General features: G+C 43.2%; 1 protein-coding gene across 2 annotated transcripts; it reads left to right on the top strand.

Annotated features, from left to right (window-relative positions):
• On the top strand, nt 1-27,702 carry NUTF2 (nuclear transport factor 2). 2 transcript variants are annotated; one of them, XM_062621146.1, is made up of 5 exons: nt 1-115; nt 10,287-10,404; nt 12,471-12,542; nt 15,725-15,823; nt 27,154-27,702. In XM_062621146.1, the coding sequence occupies exons 2-5, from the start codon at nt 10,306-10,308 to the stop codon at nt 27,265-27,267; spliced, it is 384 nt and encodes a 127-aa protein (XP_062477130.1). In that variant the 5' UTR covers nt 1-115; nt 10,287-10,305; the 3' UTR covers nt 27,268-27,702. The 2 variants fall into 2 exon arrangements, with proteins under 2 accessions (XP_062477130.1, XP_062477131.1); XM_062621147.1 differs by lacking the exon at nt 1-115 and adding an exon at nt 833-947.
• Nucleotides 27,703-27,769: the final 67 nt, after the last annotated feature.

Below are 27,769 nucleotides of genomic sequence, written 5' to 3' on the forward strand. Positions count from 1 at the left end.
CAGGGCGGGGACGGCCGCGCGGGGTGGGCCGGGGTGGGGCGGGGAGCGCGGGCGAGAGAGGGTCAGGGGCTCGCGCCGCGCACGGTGCTTCTGCCGCCATAGTAGGAGCTGAGGGGTGAGTGAGGGCAGGGGAGATCGGAGTGGCACGGGCGAGGACCGGTCACCGGCCTCTGGCTTTCCCTCAGCCCGGCCGCCGACCGGCACATGGTGCAGCCCCACCCCGCGCTTGCCGGCTTCAGCCCCATGGTGCTGCCGCAGCCCCGCCGCGGGCCGAGCTGGAGTCGGCGGCCACAGCCGCCCTGACCTTCCCCGTCTCTGAGGCGCTGGTAGTGCCGTCCCGGAGAGGCGGTGGTCGGGGCCTGGTGCCCTCGCTTACCGGCTGAGAACGATGAGGCGGTGACGCTGCTGGGGGCTGAGGGGGCCGGGTGCGGCCCCGCGGGCGGGCGGTGGTGGAAAGGGAAAGACCCGGTTCTGCTACTGCGGGAGAAGCGAGGGGTCTCAGCCCTAAGTGTGCAGCTCCGGGCGGCCGGATGGTGACGCCTGCGCCTCCGTGCCGCCGGAGCGCCGGCCCTGCCTGGGAGAGCGGTCGTATGAGGCACCGGGACTTCGCCCTGGTTCCCGCCGGTGCTCCCACCTCAGTGTGCGGTAGTTTGTTGTCTGGGGGTGGGCGGTGTGTGTGGGGAAGGCAGGGTAGAGGGGCTGAACTGTCAGAGCTGATTTGTGTAGCCGAAAACTGCATTGGAGTGCTCTTCGGGTGTTCTTGATGCTCTTACTGTATTGCTGCCTTGCAAGGAGGTTATGCGAGGACTGAAGTGGTGGAATCGCTTTGTCACATAGGTTCAGGCTTCCTTGGAGGAGAGCTACTAAAAGTGTATGTGCTTGGGCATCTGCTGCAGCTGGGTGGGTTTTCCTTTGAGTTGCCAATTTCCGGTGTGATTCTACAAGAGGTGTTTTTTTTTGTCTTCTACTTCTTCAGCTGTTGTCACCCTTTTAGCTTAAAAAACAATCTAAACCTGCAATAATTTACAGCAGCAAGGAGCGTGTGTTGCATTCTGTTGATATGGTACAGGTTTCTGAAGACATTAAGTACCCAAGATGCTGTTCCTGCAATTCTCATTTAACTTCCTGTTGAACCCAGGCTGTGATAATACTTCAACTGATTGTTCTCATTTGAAGTCCTACACTGTAAGTGTAAATGTGTCTTTTAGAGCTGGATTTATGGCATACACAGTGTTGCAGTTGAAGTGGAACAAAGCCCAGGTAAATGCTTGTGTAGGAATTGGTTGCAGGACTGCTACTTGAAAGTTAAATCTCATTCCTTAATCAGCCATCTTCTGAAGTTGATCCTCTTTTGATTTCTTTTTCTGATGTTCGAGCAATGCTTTCTATTTGATGACTTCGAGTTTTCTTTTAGCAGCAGCAAAACCAGGCATTTCACAGATCTCCATGTAGAAGTACTTACCGTATGTAGTTACCATTACCAGTGAAACACATAATCTAAAGTGCAATGGTATTTTAGCTCAGTTTTGAACTATTTAGCAGTGTTCTAACTGGGGTCCTAATTATTATTTCAAGTTCTTCTCAAAATGATTGCAAGTTATTTAGTAGATGAGTTGAAATAGGTTTGCTTTAACACCTGTGTTTGTTCAGTTCTTTCAAACAGTGCAAAGTGGGAACAGCTTTCTGCAGTTCTCTGATGGGATTTCTTTTGTCTTTGTCCATAATAACTAGACAACCTCAGGTTGTCTAGTTAGTGGTGATACAGAATACGTTTTGTGTAAGGACTATGATATATACTAATAACATTGTAAATAATGGTTACTTTCAATTGTTCTAAAATTCCTGACTTGTGGCTTCACAGACAGTTTAGGTATTCATATTTGTGGTGTACTTACCATGTTTCTTGAAGCAGGAGTGGTGTTAGTTGCAAGGAGGGGAAAGGAAACAAAGCAGGAGATAAAATGTGTAGGTTTGGAAGTGTAAGACAGGTAGACACTGTCAGACAACTCCTGGTGACTTTTTTTTCCCAATTTTTTTTTGTAAATTTGGATCTCAACTGAAGACCTGATACCAGTCAAATGGAGGTGAGGTACAAGCAGCCTTGCATATGCATGTGAAAAGCTTGCAGATCATAAAGCGTATTAGAGAAAATTGTCTATTTTTGGAATGACGCCGGTCAATAATAGAGGAATACTGGAGTGAAACGTAAAATTATGGGGCAGTATAATGTGAAGTAGCAATGTTATCTTGGTCCTCTCACATTTAGTACTGCACAAGGGTGATTATTTTGTGCTGTCTTCATAGTATCATAGAATGGTTAGGGTTGAGACATTGTCTGGTACATCTAATTCAGTGCTGTTATTTACACAACTGGCTGCTTTGACAAACATACAATATTGGTTGTTCTCAAATGTCCAAAACTTCAGTTGAACCTCAAGAAAACTTTCAAGGGTCAGATTGCAGTTGTTGGTAGAAGTTCTAGTTAGAATGAAAATTATCACTGAATGTTATTTTCCTACTGAGTTCATGAGTGAACCTGGTTAAGTTTGATTTGATAGAGAAGAACGTATAACTAAAATGTGGTGCTTTTGCTTCTATAACTTAAAAATCATCTTCTGTTTTTTTCTTAACTGGAAACAGTTGTCATGATAGACAGGTAGAACTATCTTATATTCTGCTGTTTCTTGGGGATTTAATGTTATGTTGCAATGCCTGTAAGGTGAACTATAAAATACAGTGCAGCAGTTCTCCCCTCCAATTCCCCCATGCCTCCTCTGTTGCTTTAAAACCTAGCAGGCTTGGGTTCATCCTGGGGAAAAGAAATAGAAACTTGAATTCAGTTTTTGGCTTGCATAAAGAATATTATGCCGAAAAAAATGGCAGATGTGTTAACAACAAAATATTGTGTTTGCCTTTCAGTTACGTGTAATAGATGTCTCTATATTTGAAAATCACCGTGACTGATGCTTTGTCACTCTACTGGGTTGTCAGGTTGCAGAAAATACAAGCGTCAAGCTGTAGGCACAATAAAGCTTTTCCAGAGTTCTCCCCATGTATTTTGTTTACTAGTGGCCTTGTACATGCTGACATCTGTAACCAAAAAACCTGTCTACTTCAGGTTGTCATAATTCCTGCATTAATTTCTTTTAATGAAATTGAAGTACAGGAATGAAAAGACTGAGAAGGGGAAAGTCAATTTATTTTTCATATTTTTTGAATGAAACAGACTGTGTGTTGTCACTCTTCCCCTCTTTCCCTTTCCATCCTTCTACTGCTCACACAGCTAGACATAAGTACTTTTAGATCTGAAAGCATAATTAGAATAATGTAATTCTTTCCACGGTGCAACCCATAGCAATTACTTGATGAAGGTCTCTGTTGGAATCAAAAATTTCTGATGGTCCCAGAGCGGTAGTTTCCAGATTGTTAACCTCCATGGATCAATCAGCTGCTGTGAAGATGATAGCGAAGGTACCTAGGGGAAGCACTTCTTTCAGTCTTTGCCTGAATTTGCCTCTCAGTGGGAGGTTTTTTAGTGGAGAAAGATTGATCACTGAATTGGCATTTATCAGAAAGAAGTACAGTGTGTTTAAGGTAAATGACTTGTGGTACATGATATCCCTGAGTAAATTCCAGTATTCAGTCATCCCTGTGTTAATGTACCTGCCACCTGGCCAGGGCTTGCTTAGCCTGAGGAGGAGACAGCTTGATCGGGGCTTAGGCCTAACCTAACTTGTTAGGCCATTATTAGGAACATGGAGCCAGGCTTTTCACAGGGATACTGTGTGGAGGGATAGAAGACACGGGCATATACTGGAACAGGAAGGACATGGGAGAGCTGCCATCTGCATGAGGACAGTCAAGCATTGGAACAGATTGGCAAAGAGGTTATATAGTCTCCATCATCAAGAGGTTTTTGGGATCAAGTTGTGGATAAAGGCATGGGTAAGCTTGTGTTATCTCTTAGCTGACTCAGCTTTGAGCTGGAGAAGGTCCCTTACAACCTGAATTATTCTGTGGTAATTTGCATGGTTTCTTCTGTTGAGAGTGTGTGCCTTTGCTAAAGGAAGGTGACCTGTTACAAGTAATTCTGGGTGTAGTTGAACAGATGATCTGGTTGAGAGCAAATTAAGTGGTCCTGTGATGCTGGTCCCATTGTGTTCCTAGAAGTGTGCATAGGAGATGCTCATATCTCAGTTTTAGTGGCAATAGAAAAGATATTGAAGGAAAAATAGTCTAAAACATGTTTGCTGGTTTAGTTTTTTTGTTTTTATTGCCATCTAAAGTCTGCTCACCATTTTTAATCTGAGCAATCAAAAATGCCTGTTAGAAATTTGACGAATGACAGGAACTGAAACAGCTTGAGAGCTCTTTCATTGTGCCTATTTACTCTTGTTAATCAGTAGTGAAGGGTGCAGCAACTGATGGTCTAAATCGTGTTTGCTATGGATTCACATGTACCCCAGGACCAATAGCACCGATTTAAGGGCAGCATTGGTGCTAACTTTAAAACCTTCCAGAAAAGAAGCTTGAATTCGGTGTTAAGAGAGTTTAACTTTAGTGCAGTGGTGTATGGGGCCAGCTTGAATATCCAGGGAGTATGGTTTATTTATGCTCTGATTACTTATGGAATAAGCATAGTCATAACTGGATAGTAAATGTTTCGGGTTTTTGTTCACTTCACTAGCACGTTAGATGTATTGGTTTGATTGTTTTTCCTCTTTAAATTCAGTTGTTTCTTTCTTGGTGTTCTGCAGATCAGCAAGTCTTTACTGAGCTTACTTGCCTGTGATGATTGTTCGTTGATACTTTGAATCCAACTTGCTTTTTAAATGTGGTCATCCCTGGGAGACCGCCTTTGTTTCCTCTAGCGCTTTACATTATACTTTACTATTGCTCATACTAGTTTTTGTTGACTTCTTCAGGGACTCCTTAGAAGTGCGGGTCTGCCACTCTTGAATTCAAAAAGACTTAATTTTTTTTAATTGATAGCTGTCAGGTTGTATGCGTCCAGGTCTGATAATGCAGCAAATGTAACTGCTGGTTGAAACAATTATTGTATTTTTCTCCATATTGCAGAGATGTGCTGGTAGCCCATGTGCTCCAGATGTCACTGATGCTTATATATTCAGGGGAAAGCCATCTGTCTGTCGGCAACCAACTCTTTGTCAGGTGAAAAGGTGAAACCTTTTCCTTAGGTTACACCTCTGAGCAGCTTTGGTGATTTCACTTGAGCAGAAGATTGGACTCTGTGCTGAAGCATGCTGACAGAGAATCATCTCCAGGTTGTTCTGTGGTCCCTTATTTGTGAAGGAGGCAATGGGAAGAGGTTTCCTCCAGACCTTTTTGCAGAAATGAGTCTTATAAGGGTTGTGCTCCCCTTAAGGAGTTACGGGCAGTCTTGGTGTGTTTGTGCGGATCTCTCATGCCCAGAATTATTACAGAGAAGAAAGAGGGATGAGTGTAGATAAGAACTTAAAAGCTGGGTCTAGCCATGGAAGAGATTCTGTGGACAGAAAACCTGCTGCCTGAGGCCAGTGTAACCCTGGTCTAATACAAGGTCACTCATGGCTGGTGAAGGCTCCATTCTCTTCTAGTCTTCTGCTGTTTCACACATTTGTGCATCTTCCTCCCTGGTGCTAGTGCTCTCTGGGTCATGCAGCTTCCCATGCTATTGTTGCCATCTGCCATGTGCCAAAAGCAGGTGAGGGGGGAACTTAATTCAGGCAGTTGTCTCCCTCCTGGACCAGCATGGCTGGTGGCACAGGACAACCTGGAGGAACCTATGGGGAAGTGGGGAGAGAGGCTTTGTTGTGTAGCGTCACCTTCTATGATTTGGCAAGGTTGAGGAGCAACAGAAGCACTGGGCAATATAGACTGTGCAGGCAGGGCTGCCGGGATTCTGGGGCTATGGAATCCATTTGGTGTTCAAAGTTTGTGACTGCATGTAGGAAAGCCTGTTGTGCTGGGAAATCGGAAGTTCTGCGTGGGTTAGGGCATGAATTCCCTCTCCTGTAATGTGGGATGTTGGACACAGGAGCTTTGCTGTGTGTGCAAGGATGCTGTGTACCCCAAGGCATTGTGCAGCAGTGGCAGTGCCAGCCCAAGGGATGGGCATGGAATGAAGATACTCGGGATACCATGGTAACTTTTAGGTTTGTTAGTTAGTTAGGTTTGTAGGAAGTGTGGTGAGAGATGTGTGGAGGACTGGAGTTCACCCTTGAGGATGTGTCAGTGTGTGGCCTGGCAAAGGTATTGGAAAATGTGATTTAGATGTCACTGTGGAATAGTCCACTGTGGAGCAATGGTTCTAATTCTGCAGTGTCGCCGTGTACCTGATGAACAGATTGCTGCTGGCAGCTGCAGCTTTTGTGCACTGGATTGGGTTTCAGTTCGAGCACTGACTGCTGGGTGGTATTTGAGGTGAGAGATAAATACTCTAATATGAGCATATTCAGGAAATTGAGTGAGTAATGTGAATTGAAGTGTTATACTCCATGATGGTAGCTCAGCTTTGCTGCTGTACTTCTGCGTAGAAGCTGTTAATCAAATTGACTGTGATGTTCTGAAGTGGATGTGATGAGGTATCTTTGCAGTGACAAAGGAAATGAATTGGCTAAAGGAAAATGTCTCGTTTTCGGTAAGGAATTAAGGTAGAATATTCCATAATGCACTTACACAGTGGTAACTTCCAGCAGGTGCTTTTAGAAGGACAAATATAGCATGTCTTAGGTGCTTTGTAGCTTATTGAAGCTTCTTTTATATGCTTTAATGTTAGCTGGATATTCTTGCCTCTGTAACCAAACTTCGAGTGAACCACAGATTTGGCTGGATGGCTCTGAGGCACATCAGTGTTGTCTTCATGTTTGACAAAAATAGAACATCTGCATTCTTCCTAGTGTTGGAATAGATGTTAAAAGCCTTTTATATTACACTTAACATTTATTAGGCTGTTTAACAAGGTATCATGGATAGTGTCTTATTGAAGGGGACTGGGCTTGATGACATGCAAGAGTATTTCTATCTTGTTCTTTCTTTAGGTACATTACTAAGCTTCTTGTGTCTGTGATGGCAGGCAGAAGACATGAGAGCATAGAGGAAAAGGTGGCAAATCAGAAAAGCAAAATAAAAAACCCATCTGCGGAGAGTGAGAGTGTTCAGCAAAACCATATGAGTGGCACAGGAAAGAGAGCAAGGTTGTAACGAAAGCAGAAAAAAAATCAAGGAACCGCTTTTTTGTGTGTGTGGTTCCTTCTGCAAAATCAACACTATAACTGGTCAAATTAATGCTGATTATTATTTGAGGATATTTTACTTGCCAAAGCACAAATACATTTTTTTTAGAAGGAGGTAGCAAGGCTAGCATGCTTTTAGTTTTAGAAACCATAATACTACTCTCTGTATTTAAAGTATTAGTTCCTTCATTTCTTGCAGCCTCAAAGGCTTTCTCACAGTTGCAGGATTGAACAGAATGCATCTGGTGCTTTAGTGGGACTCTTGTGCCTTGAGGAGTTAAAAGCCTCAGGTCTAAATGAGGTGCAGTGCTAGCATACAACTTGATCTTTGCTTGGTATGATGGTACAGTGAGCTGCTGAGGGGGAATGCATGTTGTGTGTATGTAGTTTAATGTAGGAATAGCTAATTTGCTTTAGCTTCAGGAGAAAAACCCGTGGATTTTTGTTGTTCTCTACTTCATTTCAACATTAGATGTGTGGCAGTTTAACCTATATGCTGTCAACTAGATTTGCACTGGAATATTTAGAAAGCATATATGATAGTGGTGTGAGTTTATGGGTTGGAGTTGAAGTTACAACCATTCATAAAAACTGAAAGTAAGTGATTTTTCACTTTGGCTGCTTGTTGGTTCCACCACTGCCATCCCAAGCTGCACACCTCTAGATACCTTCAGGTCTGGAATGGAAACAGCAGACATCAAGACTAAATACAAGTATTGCTGGTTTTCCAAAAGAGACATGAGTCTTCCTTGACAGCAGGGTGGGCATCCTGCAGTAAAGTTTCCAGGTAGTTAGTGTGATGATTTTAGGGTGATTTTCTTTCACTATAAATCCTGTAATATAAGCGGAAGTTATTTGATTTCTACATCTGCTCTAGGTTAGGCTAGTATGTGAGAACTGTGGATGTGCAAACAATCCAACTTTTGTGAAGAAGTAGGTCTAAGTTGTGTGGTGGGTGTGTTGTGGTTTTTAAATCCATTGTACTTGAATGGCTTTTTAATTTATGATCTGTTTTCCCAGAGGAGTGACCACACTGGGTAGAACTCCTTCAGACCAAGTCATGTGTTGCAAGTACTAGTGGAGCACTTGGGGTGGTGACTGATGCCAGATTGTAGATCTCCTTGGAGAAGTTCAAATATAAGTTATGTGGCAACAAGTCTTTGAATTTCTAGTCTGTGTTAGTGTGCAGGGCTGCTGAGCTTGATGTTGATTATCAGGTGGCTGATAACCATAAAATCCTAGCCTGGTTTGTGTTGGAAGAGACCTTAAAGCTCATCCAGTTCCAGCCCCCTGCCATGAGCAGGGACACCTTCCACTAGACCAAGTTGCTCCAAGCCCCATCCAACCCATTTTAAAATGGAATACGTATGTTTAGCTCATCTTTGACCTCATCCTTGAATAAAGTTGAGATTCTGAAGTGCACTAGAGAGCTGGCATGCAGCCAGCATTAGTTGGAAGTCAAAACTCACAGCGTGCTTTTGGGGTGCACTGTCCCACCAAAGCTCCTCCTGCTGAACCTCTCCTCTTTCACAGGTTACAGTGCATTCCGTTCTCAGCAGGTTCAACCACCTTGCCAGCTCTCTGTGCTATCACATTCTCTGCTCCATAGATGCCAGCCATTTTCTCCCACAGGTAGTTCTGAGTATCTAAGCTCTAGCGGTTCTTTGTATTTTATTTCGGTAATTGAATTAACCACCCTGAAAACTTGTATGCTGTCTTCTGTTACACCATTGGTCTTATAAAATATATTTGCTCTTCTGTAAGTCTGGCCAAATTTGTGTAATCCTAATACTGCTGGCCTAAAACATGAAAAGAGCTTTCTTGTCTGAGGCACAGAAAGTTAGGCCTGGTGATACTTGATGTGGAGAACTTGGTAATATGGTATTTTGCTACTTTTAAGAATTTGTCAAATCTTAGGTATGTAAGTAATTGACATCTAAAGGAAGCCAAAATAGCTGTCATGTCTTGTGTCCTGAACCAGGATTTCACCCCTTTGCACATTCACAGTGCAACACAGACCTGTGGTTAAAGGGTTACTGGTCAGGGATTGCAGAGAGGATCTAGTGGCTGGCAGATCTTGATGTTTAGCAACTATAATTTAGTTTGTTTGAAGTAAACTCAGATCTTGAAATGTAATGTCTGTTATTTTTAGTGCAGTGGTGTTTTCTTTTGAATTTTAGCACATTTCTTCAGTCTTTCAGAGAGAGAGATAACATGATAAAGAAAATTGCTGTCTTGAAAAGCTCACTGGCATGGTAAAGCAATCATTTGTACTGATACTGCGTGATCATCTGCCTGGACTGTTGCACATGCTGTATGTCTAATCCCTCTAAAATAGAGGGACACTTGTTTGGAAGTGTGGGATGCCCCTAAGCTTCCAGTACCTACCCTGGGACCTGCAGGCTCTCACCACTGTGAAATAATCATGGTTTGTATCTTGGAATTGCTGCAGGCTCATAGACAAATGCCAAGTGTACTTCACCTTTAGTGACAGAAGAGGGAAGTGTGTTAAGCAAAGAGCTAGTGAATTAACTGCTATTGTGTACCATTGATAGAACACTCTTCCTTAGAGTGGCCTGGGGATGGTGAAGTATTGAGGAGCTGAACAGATAAATCAGTTGGTGTAAGGCACGTGCAAACAGTCCATATTAACATATCAATTGTTTACTGTAAATGAGATCAAGTTGAAATGGCAAGTGCTTGCTGGCTTCTTCAGCTGGTATAATTATTGAAATATGTGAATATAAGGTGGTAATGATCAGTTTTGTTTTCATTTTCCACTTTTGTATGTGAGTTGTGACTTCACACTGAAATGACTTTAGAAGTCTCCAAATAAACTTGGATACCAATTGGTTGAATTCCTTATTTTTGTTTACAAGTCTGGAGTACACAAGTGAGGTTTGTCCTACTTTTTCTAAAGACAAATTCTGGCCACTTGAGAGGACCTGTGTTTATTGCTGCCTAACACTGAAGCAAAGTGTTATGATTGTTTCTGTGACCTTTTTGATGATGGCTTGTTTTGTTTCTCTTTTTTTTTTTTTTTTTTTACAGTCTCTGGTGAGGATTCAGAATGGGAGACAAGCCTATCTGGGAGCAGATTGGGTCCAGCTTCGTACAACATTACTACCAGCTTTTTGATGCAGATAGGACTCAGTTAGGAGCAATATATGTAAGTATCTACACAATGGGGGTTTGGGCACTCTCCCATTATCTGTTGAGGTTTCCCTTCATAGACCATGTGGGAGCAAACAAATTTTATAGCATGTGGGAATGCAACAGAGAGCTCTTGGATTTACTTTGCATTCCTGTATCTACTTCACCTGAAGGTTCAGTTTTCTGCTTTAGTGGTGTAATTCAAGTCAGTTGAGCTTTTGTCACAGATTCCAGGTAGGGATGTGGGCAAGTCATTTTTGCTGTGAATTGCTTGAACTATGAATCAGAGTACCAAGCCAAAGACTTGTTCTGCAGTTACCCCTGCAGTTGTTTGTCAGGAAAACGCTGCAGCTACTTCTTTCCTCTGTTTTGCATGTGTCACTACCTATAATGAAATACTTTGCTATTTTTTTTATGCCGTTTTTTAATCTGTAAGGCTTTGGGATAGAGGAGGAGTTGCTATTTATTTTTGAAGCAGTTGCTCCCAGATTCTTGATACAGCAAGTGGCTGTGAAGGTAATCCGTAGCAGCGAGTCAGGTGGACACTAATTAGGTACAGTGTGAAGCTCAGTGCTTGTCAGGAAGAGCAGGTTTCCTCACCAGCTTAATTTTTGTCTGCTGCTCTTTGAAACATCAGGAAGGTCCTGCATCACTGTGTGCTCACCAGCTGATTGCTGAAGTGGTTTCAGTAAGGCAAGTTCTGGGTCCCTTCTGCTTTTGTGGCTTTATATACTTGAACTCAACAGTACTTGAAAGGATAGCTTCTTTCCCTGGCCTGGCTTCTCAACTGGTCAGCGTCAGGTTGATGTCATGTAAGATGTAAGTGGCATCAGCCAGGTGATTTGCTGTGTGACCTCAGGTTACACAGTCTGTCTTCTAAAAAGAGCATGTCCAAACTCAAGAGCTTGAGGCTGTATTCAGGGGCTCTTCATACTGCTTTTGGTTGCATCTGTGACCCTGAAATGCTTCATGCTGTGGCCCCAGTTCCCTTCTTTGTTCTTTTGGCTCTTGCTGTACTGTATAGTTCCTCTTGATGATAAGTGGAGGACCAGAAGCTTTTTTCAGAGTGGTTGTGATGTTCTGCAGGTTCAGCACAGTGTGGCTGGAAGAAGCGGCTTTTTGATATGGTGCGAGTCAAAAACAGGCCCTGGAAAGTCTACCTGAGAGCATGCAAGTGGAGTTCTTAGGAATCTGCCATTTTCTGCTGAGGCATTCAGAGCTTCAATAAGAGTTAAAAACTGGATGGGAAAGAGTTGGGAATTATGTTCCTGGAGGTATTTAAACTCAAAAAGGTGGAAGGAATTCCCATCTGTGATAGGGTGCACAAGAGCTTGGGCTATTAGGTGTACGCTGAGGATGCTGTTTGGAGATGGCAGCAGGCATACTTTGAGTTCAGTGGAAACCAATTTAAATGTCTATTTGCCATGGTTTAAGACTGAATTTGAAAAGGCAGAGCTGTGTCAGTTATTGAATATTTTAATTTAAACAGAAGTTTAAACAGAAGATCCTAAGCTGAGCAGAAAGCTTCTTGTCTGTTGCTGTTGCACCTGACAAAGCGTGCTCAGAACACCCTCCCTCGTATCCTGGAAGTGCCTGTAAGCTGAGCCATCTCAGTCACTTCATGCCACAGAGAGCAGTCTGTTAGAAAACCTTTAGAGGCACATTCTATGTTTCTGGGTGAGTAGGATATACAAATTGGTATCTGAGAGGAAAAAAAATTGGTTGAGAAACTCATTTTGCCAGATTTCTTAATGTTTTTGTCTTTCTACATGCTTGACTTCGTGTCCATAGGTTTATTATTATTTGTTGTACCCTTTAGATTTGTTTCTGAGAGCTAACTTTGATATAAAGGCAGAATTTTCTTTGCTGGTAGAATCATGATAATGAAATTTAGTCTATTTAATTTCTAGTTGATTATTCCAGACTTTTTCAGTTGCTCTTTGTAGCTTCTTTCTATCTTCCTTGGAGGTAGTTTTCAAGTAGCTGGCTCCTAAGGATCTGTGCCAAGTAAACGAAGTCCCTCACCAGGCTTCTTTAAGGGTTACCTAAGCAGGCTGATGATTTTTTTCTTTCCCCCCCCAGATTGATGCATCATGCCTTACGTGGGAAGGACAGCAATTCCAGGGCAAAGCAGCTATTGTTGAAAAACTCTCTGTAAGTCTCTAATCCTTCCTGAATGCTTTGGGAAACAGTTCTGAAGACTCTTTAAGTGAATGGCTTCTGAAAATTTGAGTTAGACTTCAGCCATTTAAAAATATCAAATGCGGGACTTGTACTTCCAACTTCTGGTCTTCAAAAAACATTATTTATGATTAATTGTATGTAGTGTGGTGTTCCACTGGGGGCTCTACTGGTGGAATGTTAACTGACTCCCTTAGCATGCGAGATTGTTTTGTGACTGTAGTTACATTTGACATTGTTAACTTACTTTTAAAGAAAGTATAGTTCGTAAAGTGACCTTGTGATCTAGAGGAATAAAAGGTGGTTTTTGCTCTTTTAAAGCATGCCAAGGAAGTAGCAATAGCAAACTTACTTGGATCTGCCTGTGACAGGCTAAACATTGTTACAAGGAGCCATTTGCTTTCTGGTACATAACCTGCAAATATTTTCTGCAGTGGAGAGCCAGACTTCTGGATGCATCATTTCTCAGCTCTTCAGATGTGAGCAGTTATGGTTATGACTTTGAAAGCAGTGTTTCCTCTTCAGCAAGTGACAGGAGGACATTCCGTAACTCCATAGAGACTAAAATTCTGTGTTTGTTTAGTTAAACTTGGAGAAGTTTTATTTTTTTGAGTAAATCTATGCTTCTGTTATAAAACTGGGTGTACTTACAAGTTGTCATGAGACTTGAAAGTTTCTTTCTCTCGCAAGATGTGGAGGGCATGCTTTAGGTCAGACGTTCTGCTCAGAGCATGGTATATCAGGCAGATACACCATTCTTATTGCAGATTGAGAAGAAAAGTCCTTAACTTGGATACTTGTCTTGTTGCACAGCTACTGCTCCTGTGTTTTGGAATCGCTGCTTTCATACAAGACAGTTTGAACTGTGAAGGCTGAGGTTTCCCCTCGGGTCTGTATTTTAGGTGCCTGCATTGCCTTTGAGAAGGTCATTGCTGGTGCACCTGTACCTTGCTACAGAGCGGGAATTAACACTTGATCCTTCTTTCTTAATTGGTGCTGGACTTCAGAGTTGTTTCTAATAGAGTGCCTGTCCTAATCAGTGGCAGCCTGATTTTCGTTGAGTATTTGAGGTAATTATCCTGTAGTTCTGTTAACCTCCTGGACCAAGGAGGAGGGTGGGACAGGTAGCTTTGTTGCCAGGAGTGAGTTTCAGTTACTCAACTATATTCTTGCAGAATTTCTCTTACCTGGCTTCGGTGAGGTTTCAGCAGTTCTGGTGGTGAAAGCACAGACAAGTTTTAATGTCAGAGGATACAAAAGCCTTGGCTGTTGTGTAGCTTCTCACGTTAGTTGCTTTTCTGTACTCTTGAGATCAAGAAATGCTTCTCTCCAGTACAGATGGATGTCCATAAGCAATCATCCTTTTGAGGTAGCCTCTCTATTGTAAAAATTGGTGATCTCTCCTATCAGGTAACCCTACTTTTTCCAGTGGGATTTTCCCCACTGCATCACCTGAGTAGCTCACTTGGCTGGCCAACCATTGGGGTCCTTTTCTCTGAAGGGGACAGTCAGGTACTTGAAACAGGCACTGTCTTACCCAGCCTTGTCTTTGGTTCATTGTCACCATTTTGTAGCACTCTTGACTCCAAAGCTGGAAAGTTTTCTTCCCCTGGTCTCACCTCTCATTGGCATCTCATCATACTGACAGCTGAGTTCTGGGTACAACTACATTAATTCCCCTTCATCCCTCTGCCTTTTCAAGAGACTCTTCTTGCAGGATTTGTTCAACAAGAACCTGTTGTGCTGAGGTGAAACCAAGCTTCATAGTACTCTTTTCTCAAAGGAAGGGTGTGCAGTGCTCCAGCCTGTGTTTGTACAGGCCATGTGGGCGCATTGCACATTAAAGCTTGGGATAATGACCCTGGAAAATACTCTGCAGGTGCTTCAGGAAAAAGTACTCTCTTTTTTTTTTTTGTTCCTAAATGTCTATTCCATATTACAAACAAGTTGGCTCACTTTGCGGTTCATAGTAGGTTGGGATTCTTCCAGCCAAGCGGAAACACTGCAGGCTTTAGTGAGTGTTCTTGAATTGTGTCCCTCTGATAAGAGGGCTGTTCCCTACACTTCCTTTGCTTCCTCAGGTCCTGATCCTTCCACAGTTTCTGTGTTATCTCTTGTCTAAGGATTTAGCTTACTGGTATTCTTCCTAATGCCTTCAGCTTGTACAGGCAAAACTGTACTTCACATTCTTGACACTGGGACTTAGGTCTCCCATTCTTGTACCCTAGGCCTTCTAGGAAGTCTTTCAGGCTCCTTCTGCTAGAATGAAATGCAGAACCTGTAAAAGAACATGTTTGGGTCTACTTGAGCCTGTTAACAAACCAGGGAAATGAAGCAAAGGTATTGAAGTACGCTCTGAGGTTTAAATGACCACATGCTGATGTCCTCTGCAGTGCATGGACTCTGGGTTTTGTGATCTCTCAGAGCTCCATTGTGCTGAACTGCCACTTCTAAAGCATCAGCATTAACACAGCTTTTGATAGAGTAGTGCCAAAATGTCATTTGTGTGACAGGACTCGAGATCCCCTAAATATTTTATAGTCATAGCTTGGAGTCGTCCGTGGTTGGAATATGAGAGTGGTTTTGGTTGAAAGAGAGGAATTACGCCCCAATGTCTGGTGGTTTTCAGTGTGTGTTCCTTGCACATGTAATTCCAGACACAGTTGCACTGGCTACATGAGCATTAAGGGAAGAAAAAAGGGGAGAGGTGGATATGTGAATTTCCAGTCTTGAAAACTGGTTCTGGGTCAACCACGTTTCCTTTCTGTTCATAGCCACTTGAACAAAATAGTCAACTGGGAGTTGTCTGGTAAACCCCAGTATGGGATCATACAGTCTTTGAACACTGTTCAAAGCACTATTTGATCATGTTTGTGCCTTCATCATGTGGACTTTCCGCTTCGAGTTGATCTGAAACTCTTCGGGCAGTGTAATTAGACCAGGAAAAGATGCTGTTTACTGTACAGGGTGACATTATTTCATATCTCGGTATTTGAAAAGCACAGTTGTTGTGATCAACCCAGCCCAAGTAGTGCCGAGTTACAGAAGTACTGCCAAAATAGTCAAATGCTTCATAATGTTGGATTTGCTTGATCGTTGTTTTGTCATCATGCAGTGACTGTACACTTCCTTATTTTGCTTTCTTTTCATTGCAGAGCCTCCCTTTCCAAAAAATACAGCACAGCATCACAGCACAAGACCACCAACCTACACCTGACAGCTGTATACTCAGTATGGTAGTGGGACAGCTTAAGGTAAACTCCTTCCATGACAGGCTAACAAATGCTTATGCCGTAGGTTTTATTTTCAAGATTCTAAATAATCTGATCTCTGAAAACATTAAAATGCTCTCTTGGTGGGGAAGGAACACCAGTAAGCTTGTATTGGGGCATCATTCTCCTGCTCTTCCAGACTGTCAAGAAACTGCCTATCCCTTCAGATAACTAGCATTAGGTAAACCACCTGTAATTTGACAGCCCTGTGTTTTCTGCCAAGCAAAGTGCCATGGTTTTTACTGTGCATCCAAATATCAGAAGTTCTGGAAACATCAGTATTTCCCTTACTCTGCAGTAAGGCTTCAGTGTCTTCTGTTGTGTTTAAAAGCATTATTACAGTGTTCTTGGATAATATAAGCACATCTCAGTTAATGTGCTCTTTGATGTAACATGTGGATCGAACTGTGGCTTTGCAGACACTTTGTTAGCTGTCAACCCTTCAGTAAGACCATGCTTTTTTATTTGTTATCACTGTACACAAGAACATAGTCCTGGTGTTAATGCAGTGCAGTCTCTCTGTGGTCAAAAGTGGTTCAACAATGGGAGTGTGGCCTCTCAGATCAAACACTGTTTAAACAGCTGCTTCTTTGAAGAAATCAGATTATTTTTCAGGCTGTAGTTTGATAACATTGTGGTTATTGTTCAGTTACGCAGCTAAACTGTGTAAGCTGACCCAGTCCTGTTCTTTTGAGGACATGTTGCATCTTATACTAGGGTCACAGATTTGTAAATTGATAGGACTACTTGTGAAAGAAATTGTCCTGGAATCTGCAAAAAATATCCTGTATATGAAGTCAGCTGAAGGCAGAACTTGCTCACAGTGGGCAGTGATTATTTACAAAGTGTGAAATTACATAACAATAGTTAAAATTACTTGAGGTAGTTTTGTCAGGGATTGGTCCAGCTGCGCAGCCAAGTCAGGACCCTAAGGCCATCCAGTCTTTAGAGTTACTTGATCCCAGTTTCTTTTAAAGTAGCTGTTTAGGCTTCCTTTTCCTGTTAACTCTGAATGGCACCTTCAGCATCAGTACATTCAAACTTGCACTGACTGAACTATTAACTAAGCAAACGTAGGACTGAAAGTCTGAATTCCTCCTGATTGTTTTGGGCTGGTAGTTGAGAAGAGTGGTTCCCAGTGTATTGCATCCATTTCTAAGCCTAACATAGATAGCTTTGGCTCTCACCACAGCTGCTCCTCTTCCTAGCTGGAAGTTGGGTTCCAGCTTTCTTGTTGCTCAGTCCCACCTGCACACACTGTTGAGGAAAGACAGCAACACATGGCCATGGAGCACTAAACTGCAGGACAGGCATGAAGTCAGATGTGCCGAGCTCATCTGTTACAATCTTGGGTGTGCACAAAACTCAGTGATGAGCGCAAGACTTTTTGACTCAATGTCTTGGGTCATTCATATCTGCACCTGGTTTTGCACTGTCATATATCTAAGGTTGTTGCAAAATCGTCAAGCAGATAGCTGCTTGCAACAGTGATTGTGTTGAATCCTGTGTCAAGATACCAAGTTCTGAAAGATTCTGTAAAGCTTTTGGGTTTTCTTATGCTTTAGTATGGTCATTAGGGTTGTAGATGCAATCTGGCAGCTTTCCATAAATACCATGGCTTGGAGTAGTGCTGTTTTTGTTCTCTGAATAACTTTCTTGGTATTATCCAGAATAATTCAGGGATCATGTGTTAGTGCATCTGTGTATTTGGAAAGAACATAGTGGATGAAAGTATTCCTATTGCCATGATCAAATCTAATTTGTTTGTGAGTTTTTAGTAGGAGAGGCAACATTTTTCCACTCTTTTATGTGTCTCTAGTTTGAACTTTAGAAAGCACATTTCCATCCTCACCAGTGCCCAGTACAGGCCAGGATGCCTTTGGCCTTCTTGGCTGCCTAGGCACAAGCTGCTCATGTTCAGTTCCATCAATCAGCACTCCCAGGTCCTTTTCCATAAGCAGTTTTCCAGCCATTCTTCCCCACACCTGGCGTGTTGCATGGTGGTGTTGTGACCCATGTGCAGGACCTGGTACTTTGCCTTGTTGAACCTTATCTCACTGGCCAGAAGCCATTGATCCAGCCTGTCCAGAGCCCTCTGCAGAGCCTCCAGCAGATCAACACTGCCTGAAAACTTGGTGTCGTTCACAAATTTACTGATGTTAAACTCCATCCCCTCATCCAGATCTTCAGTGAAGATGTTAAACAGCACTGGCCCTAACACCGAGCCCTAAGGGACACCACTAGTGACCAGTCGCCAGCTAGACATGATACCATTCACCACCACTCTTTGGTCTCAGTCATTCAACCAGTTTCCAACCCAGCAAAGAATCCACCTATCCAGGCCATGAGTAGCCAAAGTCTCCCAGAGAACGCTGTGGGAGACAGTGTCAAATGCTTTACTAAAGTCCAAATAGACAATGTCCACAGCCTTTCCCTCATCAACCATGTGGGTCACCTTATGGTAGAAGGAGATCAGGTTGGTCAAGCAGGACCTGCCCTCCATGTACCCTGGTGTTGAACTCAGTGCTCAGTGGTCCTGATCCCTCCTTTTTCCCACACTTGCTTTTGATCTCACTTAGGATCATCTGCTCCATGACCTTCCCTGGCACTGAGCTCAGGCTGACAGGCCTGTACTTCCTGGGCCTTCCTTCCTTCCCTTTCTTGGAGAGGCTTCATGTTGGTCAACCTCCTGTCCTCTGGGACCTGCCCAGTAGACCAGAACTGCTGATAGATGATGGAGGGCGGCTTAGCAAGCTCCTCTCCCAGCTCCTTTAGCACTCTTGGGTGTAACCCATCTGGCCCCATAAACTTGTGTAATTTGTAAGTGGAGCAGGAGGTCACTAACCATTCCCTACTGGATTATGGGGACTTCAGTCAGCTCCCCATCTCTGCCATCCAGCTCAGGGAACTAAGTACCCTGAGGATGACTTGGTGTGACTATTAAAGACTGAGGCAAAAGCAGCATTAAGTACCTCAGCCTTTACTTCATCCTCAGTCACTAGGTTTCCCCTAGTGTGCAGGAGAGGATGGAGTTTCTGCTTTTATTGCTAATATATTTTAAAAAGTACTTTTATTTATCTTTTATGGTAGTGGCCAGATTTAGTTCCGGCTGTGGCTTTGCCTTTCTAACTTTCTCTCTACGTAACCCAACAACATCCTTGAACTTTTAATGGGGTAACAGTCCCTTTTTCCATAGGTGATCAATTTTCTTTTTCCTGCATTCCACCACTATCTCCCTGTTCAGCCAGGCTTGTCTCTTCCCTGCTGGTTTGATTTTTGGTACATAGGGACCACCTGCTTCTGCACCTTAAAGATTCAACTTTTGAAGAGTGTCCAGCCTTCCTGGACTCTTTCGTCCTTCTGTAGCGTTTCCCAAGTAATTCTGTTGACAGTGGCCTAAACAGACTGTAGTCGTCCTCCTGGAAGTCTAAGGTGGAGGCTTTGCTGACCTTCTTCCTGACTTCTCCAAAGATTGAAAAGTCAGTCATTTTGTGATCTCTTTGCTCAAGGCGTGTTCATGACGTGAGCATGAACCTCGTTGTCATAGGTAGAGAATACTTGTGTGACTAGATCCTCATTGACAGCCATTTTAATGCATTGTAGTGCTGTTCTAGATGCAATACTGCAACTGGGAATAACTGGGTTCAGTTAGTGCCTTGTAATGAGTGGTTCTTCTGTAGCTCCAGTTGAACAGGGTGCAGTTCAGCACACAAACATGGAACTGCATACTTACTTTTGTTTAAAAGTTGCTTTCTAAATGGTGTGGTAGTTCAGCTTGCACCCATTGGTCTCAAGAAAAACTGAAGAGAAAGCTGCACAAGGGGAGGGCACTTCCAAGACTGGCAGTAGTAGAAGGGAAAAGCAACGCTTACAGTTATCTTTTCTATGGCCCTGTGAGCCAGATTCTACAAAGCCCAGTATAATCAGTGTATATGCTTTTGAATCCTCTGCCATTTTCCAAAACTTGCATCATTTTACATAACGAAGGAGCGTGCATTAATGCTTTTAATAAGTAATCTAAGAAAATAATAATGCTAAAATACCTGTGACATGCCCTTTCTAAGAAGTTGTTATTGGTATGATATTTCAATGGATTTTCTGAGGCCTTTGTTGCTTGAGTTCCTAGTCCCAAAAATTCAGTGGAAACTCATTCTTAAGTCAGCTGGGCACATCTTGCATTTCTTTCTTAAACCATTATATTTTGATATTGTTTGATTTTTAGGGGGAGGAGAAAAAACTCAAAACCAAAGGAACCTTCTACTCTCCCTGCATATGTTGTGGGGTGAACTGCTATCAAACTGTCACAAAGCCTCAAGCTCTCTTCTTAACTACTCAAGAAAAGTTCTGAAGAAATCACAGGGCCAAGGACTATTACTGTCAGTCCCTATTTGTTTTGCCAGAGTACTATGCCTTAAGCAAACCTGCAGGTTTGAGTTCCCTGTTAGAGGGGAATTTAACTGGGTCAGTAGAAATCATTACTGCTGTGTGACCAGGTCAGGATGTGTTATCTGTTCCAGCCCAACATGCTAATACCAGTATGAGCTGTAAATTAAAGCAACGTATTCTGCAGCAGAATAATCATCTGCACTGAGGGGACTGGGCACAACAGCTTCTTGAAGATGATGTTGGAGAATAATAGAGCCTCTAAATGGGGTGCATGTTACTAGCAAGGATCTTACTGTAATTCTCTTGTCATGTTTTATTACTATTCTTTGTCTGGGTGCATGTTTGCTTGCTTCAACTAGGAAGAATAAACACCAGTTTAAGCCTGTAGGTGTGAGTTTTATTTGGTGTGACCCTACTTTGCCAGTGTTCATCCAGAATGTTACCCAGTGTGTTTCACCTCATAACGTATTTCTCCTGTCATGCTCAGGCAGATGATGACCAGGTTCTAGGCTTCCACCAGTCATTTTTGTTGAAAAATTTTCAAGGTGCCTGGGTGTGCACCAACGAAGTCTTCAGACTAGCCCTCCACAACGTCTAACCCTCTGCCTTACCACTCTTCCATGCAGTCCTCGCTGTCCTGGTTGAGTAAGAAGTGCTCTCTTCTCACTCTTCTGTCACTTGAGCTCGGCTGAGAAGCATGGTTGTGGCTTGGGCCTTCTCAGAGCAACCTGGCAGACCTGTGGCTCTCCCACAGAGTGTGGATTTTGAAGTGGTTGTTGCAGAATTAATTGTGAATAACTAATTGTTGTGGAGTGTTTCCTAGCCTTAAAAAGGAAAGGCAGTTTGCAACTAAAATCACTGGCTGGTTTTGTAATGCATGCTGAACACTTAAAGCAGTGCTTAAAGCCTGTTAAATGAGGCTTAGCGTTTGAAAGAACCTGCTCTCTTAAGTAATTAGCCTTTCCTTTGAGGTAAGGATAGTTGCAGCCCTACAGTTCAATCAGCAGATGCTGTGGTGTGCTAGTGGAAGAGTAAAACTGTCTCTCGCCAGAAAAGAGAAGAGCTGTGCAGCTAAACTTGAATTGCAGAGTAGTGTTGCATCTAATACTCTGACATGACCCATGGCTCTCTGAGGCGAGGACTTTGTACAGTTTGAGCCTGCAGGTCAGAAGGGATGTACTAAAACTGGAAGTAGTCAGAAAGCTGCCAAGATTGTCAGTGTTCCATACACAGATTGTAGAGCTGGGAGAGGAGGGACTAAGGGCTATCTGCCCTGTAGGTGGAAAGTAATTGAGTACTTAACCTGAAAGCAAATTTTCTTCGTGGTGCCACACAGCATAACAAAGGACAGTGGTTGCAAACCAGAACTTGGGAAGTTCAGACTGAGCACCAGGGAAGATTCCCACTGGAAGGCTAAAACCGTGGTGCCTGTACACCTTGTGAAATGTCTGTGCTTGGAGGCTTGGAAGACCCTGCTAGACAAAGCTGTGCCTGATCTACTGGGAGGTGTTCCTACCCATGGCAGGAGTGCTGGAATAGATGACCTTTAAAGGTCCCTTCCAACCCAAGCCATGCTGTGATCATGCAGAGCGTGAGGCTGGCCTGGAAACCAGAGGATCCTTCCAATCTGCTTCTTCTTTTGTTTTAATTGAAGGATGTCATGAAAGAATTAGAACTGCATAAAGGAAAGCTTTGTGGGATAAATAAAGCCCCTGTGTTTCAAGCCTTACATCTAGAAAGCAAGTTTGAGTTGGATATAGCTGATTTTGGATGGGAAACTAAGGGTAAAGAATTTGTGATGTTATCTGAGCTGTGGTAAAGATCCAAACTAAAATGGGATAGAACTAGTCTATGCCTTCTAGAGCGTTAGTCACTCAGCTGTGGGTCTTTGCTGTGTGTTAGTAGGACATATTCAGAATTTTGGGAACAGACTATAATTTACTTTGCCTTAAATATAGCCTAGGATTTTTCTTGTTTTTAAAGTATACTGCTCCTCTGTGCTGTGAAGATATAACATGAAGGGAATGAAGAAAGCAATAATGTGTCTGTATTGAGGAATTTGCCATCTGAACAACAGCAAGTATTTGAGGAAGAATTCCCTTTTATTTTTTTTTTTCATGTGTCCAGTCCTGAATTGTGCAAGAGAGTAGGAAATTCTCCTCGAGCCAAAGCACTAAGAGCTGCAGTGCAGCTGGGCTTAGCAGAAATGGATGAAACTATGCTAAAACCACTTTGGTGGTGGTATCTTTTTTCCAGAGGCATACTTTTAAATTGTACTCATGTCAGTAACGACATGCTCAAATTTGGTATACAGACTACTTACAAAACTTGTAATAGATGCCCCAGTGACCCTAGAAGACCATGGAGCAAATGAGAGTATACTAAATGCTGAGTAATAGCTGTGATTAGAAGCAATTCAAGCTGAAATGATTCTGCCTGCCTGGTTTAAACTAAGGCATTAGAAAGGAGCTGACATGAATATGAATTCATTCCAACTTGGTCATGGCTAAAAGAAGACGCTCTCCTTTTATGAGGAGTCACGTGTAAAAGTAGGACCTTGTTATTTCTTTTTCATTAGCTTAAGAGCTAAAACTGGAAATTGCCCAGAGAAGCTGTGGCTGCTCCATCCCTGGCAGTGTTCAAGACCAAGTTGGATGGGGCTTGGAGCAACCTGGTCTAGTGGAAGGTGACCCTACCCATGGCAGGGGGTTGGAACTGGAAGAGCTTTAAGGTGCCTTCCAGCCCAAACCAGTCTGGGATTCTAAAAGACAAAGGATAATGGGTATAAATTACTCCTGAGGAGATTCCACCTGGACACAAGAGGAAAATTTTTCACACTGAAAACAACCAGCCACAGGAATAATCTCCCCAGGGAAGTGGATTCCCCAGTGCTGGACACTGTTCATTTGGCTGGACAGTGCGCTGGGCCCATCTAGTCTAGATCGTGCTTTGCCTAGAAAGGTTGCACCTGATGATCCTTGAGGTCCCCTCCTACCTGGTACTCTGTGATTTTGTGATTAGTCAAAAGTGATAGCATTAGTAAGATGGTTTACAAAGTCATGTCATAGAACCGTAGAATGGTTTTAGTTGGGAAGGACCTTAAGATCATCCAATTCCAACTTCCTTTCACAGGCAGGGACACCTCCCTCTAGATCATGTCACCCAAGGCTCTGTCCAAGCTGGCCTTGAACACTGCCAGGGATGGGCCAGCCACAGCTTCTCTGGGCAACCTGTGCCAGGGCCTCAGCACCCTCACAGGGAAGAACTTTGCCTTACATCTGTGAGAAACGAGCTCACCTTTAGAAAAATTTAACTGGGGACAAAGTCAGTGGAGCAAATGTTTATTTACAGCGCTGGGTGCATGCCTTTGTATCCTGCATGCACATTTGTGAGTACAGAGTCAAAGTTTCTTATAGTCAAGCCTTTTACATATTCATAGGACTTTCAGGAAGACAAATCCCACCTCCCAGTGGCTGATGCAATCTTCATTCTTTCTTCTGCGCATATCCAGGAGGGTCTTTTAAGAGCAAATTGATAATGGCCAGTAGTCTTCTTTGATATGGACTTTTGACCTACTTAACCCCATGCATGTGCCTAAAGCCCTTGTAACTTGTTCTGTTCTTTCCAGACTAGATGTTGGTTTGATCAAGCATGACTGCCATATATCCTATGTCTGGCTGTAAAAGTCCCCTGTTCCTCTTTGTTTCACAGTTTCAGGAACTTACATTCTTCTCATCTGCCTATATGATTGTGCTTAAGCAGGGTACAATGCAAAAACAAAGATAAATAGTTTGCTTCCACAAAAGCTTGGTTTATGTTGTTTATCACATATCTAACCTGAACTTCCCCATTTAAGTTTAAACTCATCACCCCCTGTCAGATTGATACAGTCCCTGACGAAGAGTCCCCTCTCTGCCATCCTTGTAGGCCCCTTTCTGATACTGGAAGGCTGCTATGAGGTCTCCATGCAGCTTCTGTTTTCCAGGCTGAACAGCCCCAGCTTTCTTAGCCTTTGATAGTACAAGCTGTGCTCCTGCCCGTGATCATCCTCGTAGACTCCTTTGGATCTGCTCCAGCAGCTCCATGTGCTTCTTATGTTGAGGACACCAGAACTGTACACAGTGCTCCAAGTGGGGTCTCATGAGAGCAGAGTAGAGGGACAGGATCACCTCCCTTGACCTGCTGGTCACGCTGCTGGGGATACAGCCCAGGACACACAGGTGGTTTCTGGGCGCAAGCGCATGCTGGAGCTGGCTCATATTCTGTTTGTCATCAGCCAGCCACTCCCAAGTACTTCTCCACAGGGCTGCTCTGAATCTCTTCTCTGCCCAACCTGTAGCTGTGCCTGGGATTGCCCCAACCCAGGTGTAGGACCTTGAACTTCTCTTTGTTGAACTTCATGAGGTTGGCATTGGCCACCTCTCCAGCATGTGCGTTCATGCCCCTCTGGATTCTGTCCCTTCCTTCCAGCGTGTTGACCACACCACACAGCTCAGTGTCATCAGCAAACTTCCTGAGGGTGCTTGGTCCCAATGTTCATGTCACCAACAAAGATGTTGACACCACTTGTCGCCAGTCTCCAGCTGGGCATTGAGCCATTGACTGTAACTGTCTGTGTGCGACCATATCTCAGACTTTAATGTACGGCTCTAATGCTACTCAGTTTTCTTAAAGATTCCTTCATGGCCAGAAACCTACCAACTATCAAGCAGCAATTGAGGCCATAGTGTAAAGCTAAAAGAGGCATAAACACACAGGTTTTGGTTCACAGGCCAGCTCTTCAGCATGGATAAGCAAGCATCTCTTCTTAGCAGCTGTAACAGTGGTAATACTTCCCCTGAAATAGTTGGCATGACTGCTGCCATGTGCTAATTAACAAGATGGATGGTGGGTTTAAGTCAGCATTATTGCTTGCATTCAGCCTTTGCTGATATTGTTAGGGAGCCTCTGCCTAATGCAACAGAAGGTATATATCGACGTGACAAAAAGCTGCCCAAGTTCATCACCCTGTTGAAGAGTGACTTTATTAACACTTGTCTTGCTTGAGGACTTTTCTTTCGTTTGTCTACTGAAAACTTGAGTTGCTCATACTTCTGGCCTTGTTGCCTTCTTAAATTCTGGCTGTATGTTCCTAATTCATTTTGTCCTGTATGGTTTTATAGCTATTTATCTTGCCTGTTCCCCTCACCCTGCTTACAGTTTTGCAAGCCAGAGAGTTAGACTCTTGTTGACTTTCTTTGGTAGGAAGCTGTCCTGTAGCTGGATCATCTTTCTTGTCCTTCTCTGGTCTTTCCTTATTGTATAATATTTATTTTTTTTAGTACTAAGAAATGCATGCAGGATTTGGTATGTGGGTGTTCTCTGTGTACTTATGTAGTTGCCTACTGCAACTGGTTTGGTTTGGTTGTCTATTTGGTTCTCTATTCCTTTCTAATAATTGCTAACCCTGTGCTTGCCCTGATAGCTTTTGAGCTCCCAGCTGGTTTAAAAAATAAATAAAACCTGTCCAGTGTGATTTCAGCTGAGAGGTCATAGCTAATCTGGTTTTCCTTTGTGGATTAGCATGCACTTACTGAAACTGCACTTCATCTACACCACTTTACTTCCTAGGCAGTTGTCACTGTGAAATCCTCGCAGTGGTTTTGGAGCTGAATGCTGCTTTTACACTCACTTGATCCTGGCAGTGCTTTGGCAGACCTGCTGGTTTGTGGTGTAACTGATGGCCTTAGCAAGTTGCTTCCCAAAGCTGACTTGTTCCCCAGTCAATTTACTATTTATGTATTACTTCTTAAAGTAAAGGTATTTTTGTGTATTCTGTAGTCTGCTTTGTTCTTCCACTTTTCATGTGCTGGACATTGGTGGAGAGCAGTAGAGCATTATGAGTAACTATTCAGCTCTCTGACATGCTGTTTCATGTGCTGCTCTTGCTTCTGCTTTTCAGTGCCTTGTTTTTAATGCATTTCCCCCTTTTTCTGAAGCTAAATGGCTGTGTGCTGAAAGAATAGAGCTTAAAATCTCCCAAAATGCTGAATAGACTTGTGAATGTGAATGACCACACTGTGGTCACTATCAGAAGACTGTTTTGTAGCTTGGTCCCACGCTGTTCCGATCATGTCCTGTTGTGTGATTTCCAGCTCATCTGGGAATCATTTCTGTTGTTTTCAGGCTTCAGTTCCTGCATGATGTCTCTGAGAAGACTGGTAAGCATTAGGTCGGAGAACTAGACTCCCTCTAATACTATGTTCTACCTTTGTAGTAAATAGCACATATAGCACAGACCCTATGCTAGTGCATGCAGGTGAATTGTCAAAGGCAGGAGTTGAGGCTCTGCTGCAAAGATTCCCTGGGCTTGGAACACCTTCTTGCAGCTATAGCAGATACTTTGATCCTTTTGAGCTGTTCCTGGTGGCAGAGGTGTAAAGTACAGTGTTGCTGGCCAGCTGAACCTACTCTGGGAATGCTTTCAAAAGCCTCAATTAGTGCCTAGGTCATTGAGGCAATATTGATACCAACTTTGGCAGAAACTCCCTTCTGTCAGCAAAGCACAGCTGAAATCTGACTTTGAAGCACCCTGGTTTATGCCTGGTTCCCAGGCAAGGCCCAGGGCAGATGTGTGATTCAGCACTGAGGCAGGCATGCTCTAATCAGTGTGGTGAAGCTGCAGGAATGACATGGCACTGGGTCTTCCAAAAAACCCCAACTTCAGATCATTGCAGGAGTTCTGTGTCCTTAGGCCCTCAGTGTTTGTCTGCGAGGTGCCCTGGAGCAGAACCTCTGATTGTATTAGTGTCTCTCTCAGTATTCTACATCTTACAGCATGTGACATCACTGTGAACATCAGCTTTTCAGTTGTCTTATTGTGAGTTTTGGAATACATTTTGCAGTAAAAGAGCTTTTTGAACTTATTTTTTTTCTTCTCTCTGCAGGCTGATGAAGATCCTATCATGGGATTCCACCAGATATTTCTATTAAAGAACATCAATGATGCCTGGGTTTGCACCAATGACATGTTCAGGCTAGCACTGCACAACTTTGGCTGAGCTGGCAACCCTGAAGCACCCCAGCTTTATTTTTGATGGTTTGGTTGTTTTTTTTTCCTTCTCTCCTCTTACTGGTATTATTCACACTCACAGAACATTCCAAATATCATACACAAACCTGCAGCACTGCAGAGTGTGAGCAAAGCAGGAGCTGTGACCTGCCCTTCTGCTGAGTTTACATTGTCAGAGGTGAATTTCTTGTGCATGATGTTTGGAAGTTAGACTTAGCTGCATTTGACAAGAGAAATTTGTGTTGTACCAGCATGCCTCAGAAAGAAGTATTAATGCAAAAGGTTGTTGTTACGTACTGACAAGATGCTGTATAACCCAAAGACATGAAAGAACAGCAGCCTGTACAGCCCAGATACTGATTTGTTCAGATGTTCCAATGCTACGTTACACAATAAATCCTTGAGATTTTCTTAACAGTTTAAATTGTTTTAGTGACTTGGATATGGAGTAGGTGATAGTACTCGCTGTGGATGTCCTGTGTCTGCCTGGT

Source organism: Pezoporus occidentalis, unplaced genomic scaffold, assembly GCF_034315485.1.
Source record: "Pezoporus occidentalis ecotype Australia unplaced genomic scaffold, CSIRO_AGI_Poc_V1 ctg229, whole genome shotgun sequence".
In the NCBI taxonomy this organism is placed as follows: domain Eukaryota; kingdom Metazoa; phylum Chordata; class Aves; order Psittaciformes; family Psittacidae; genus Pezoporus; species Pezoporus occidentalis.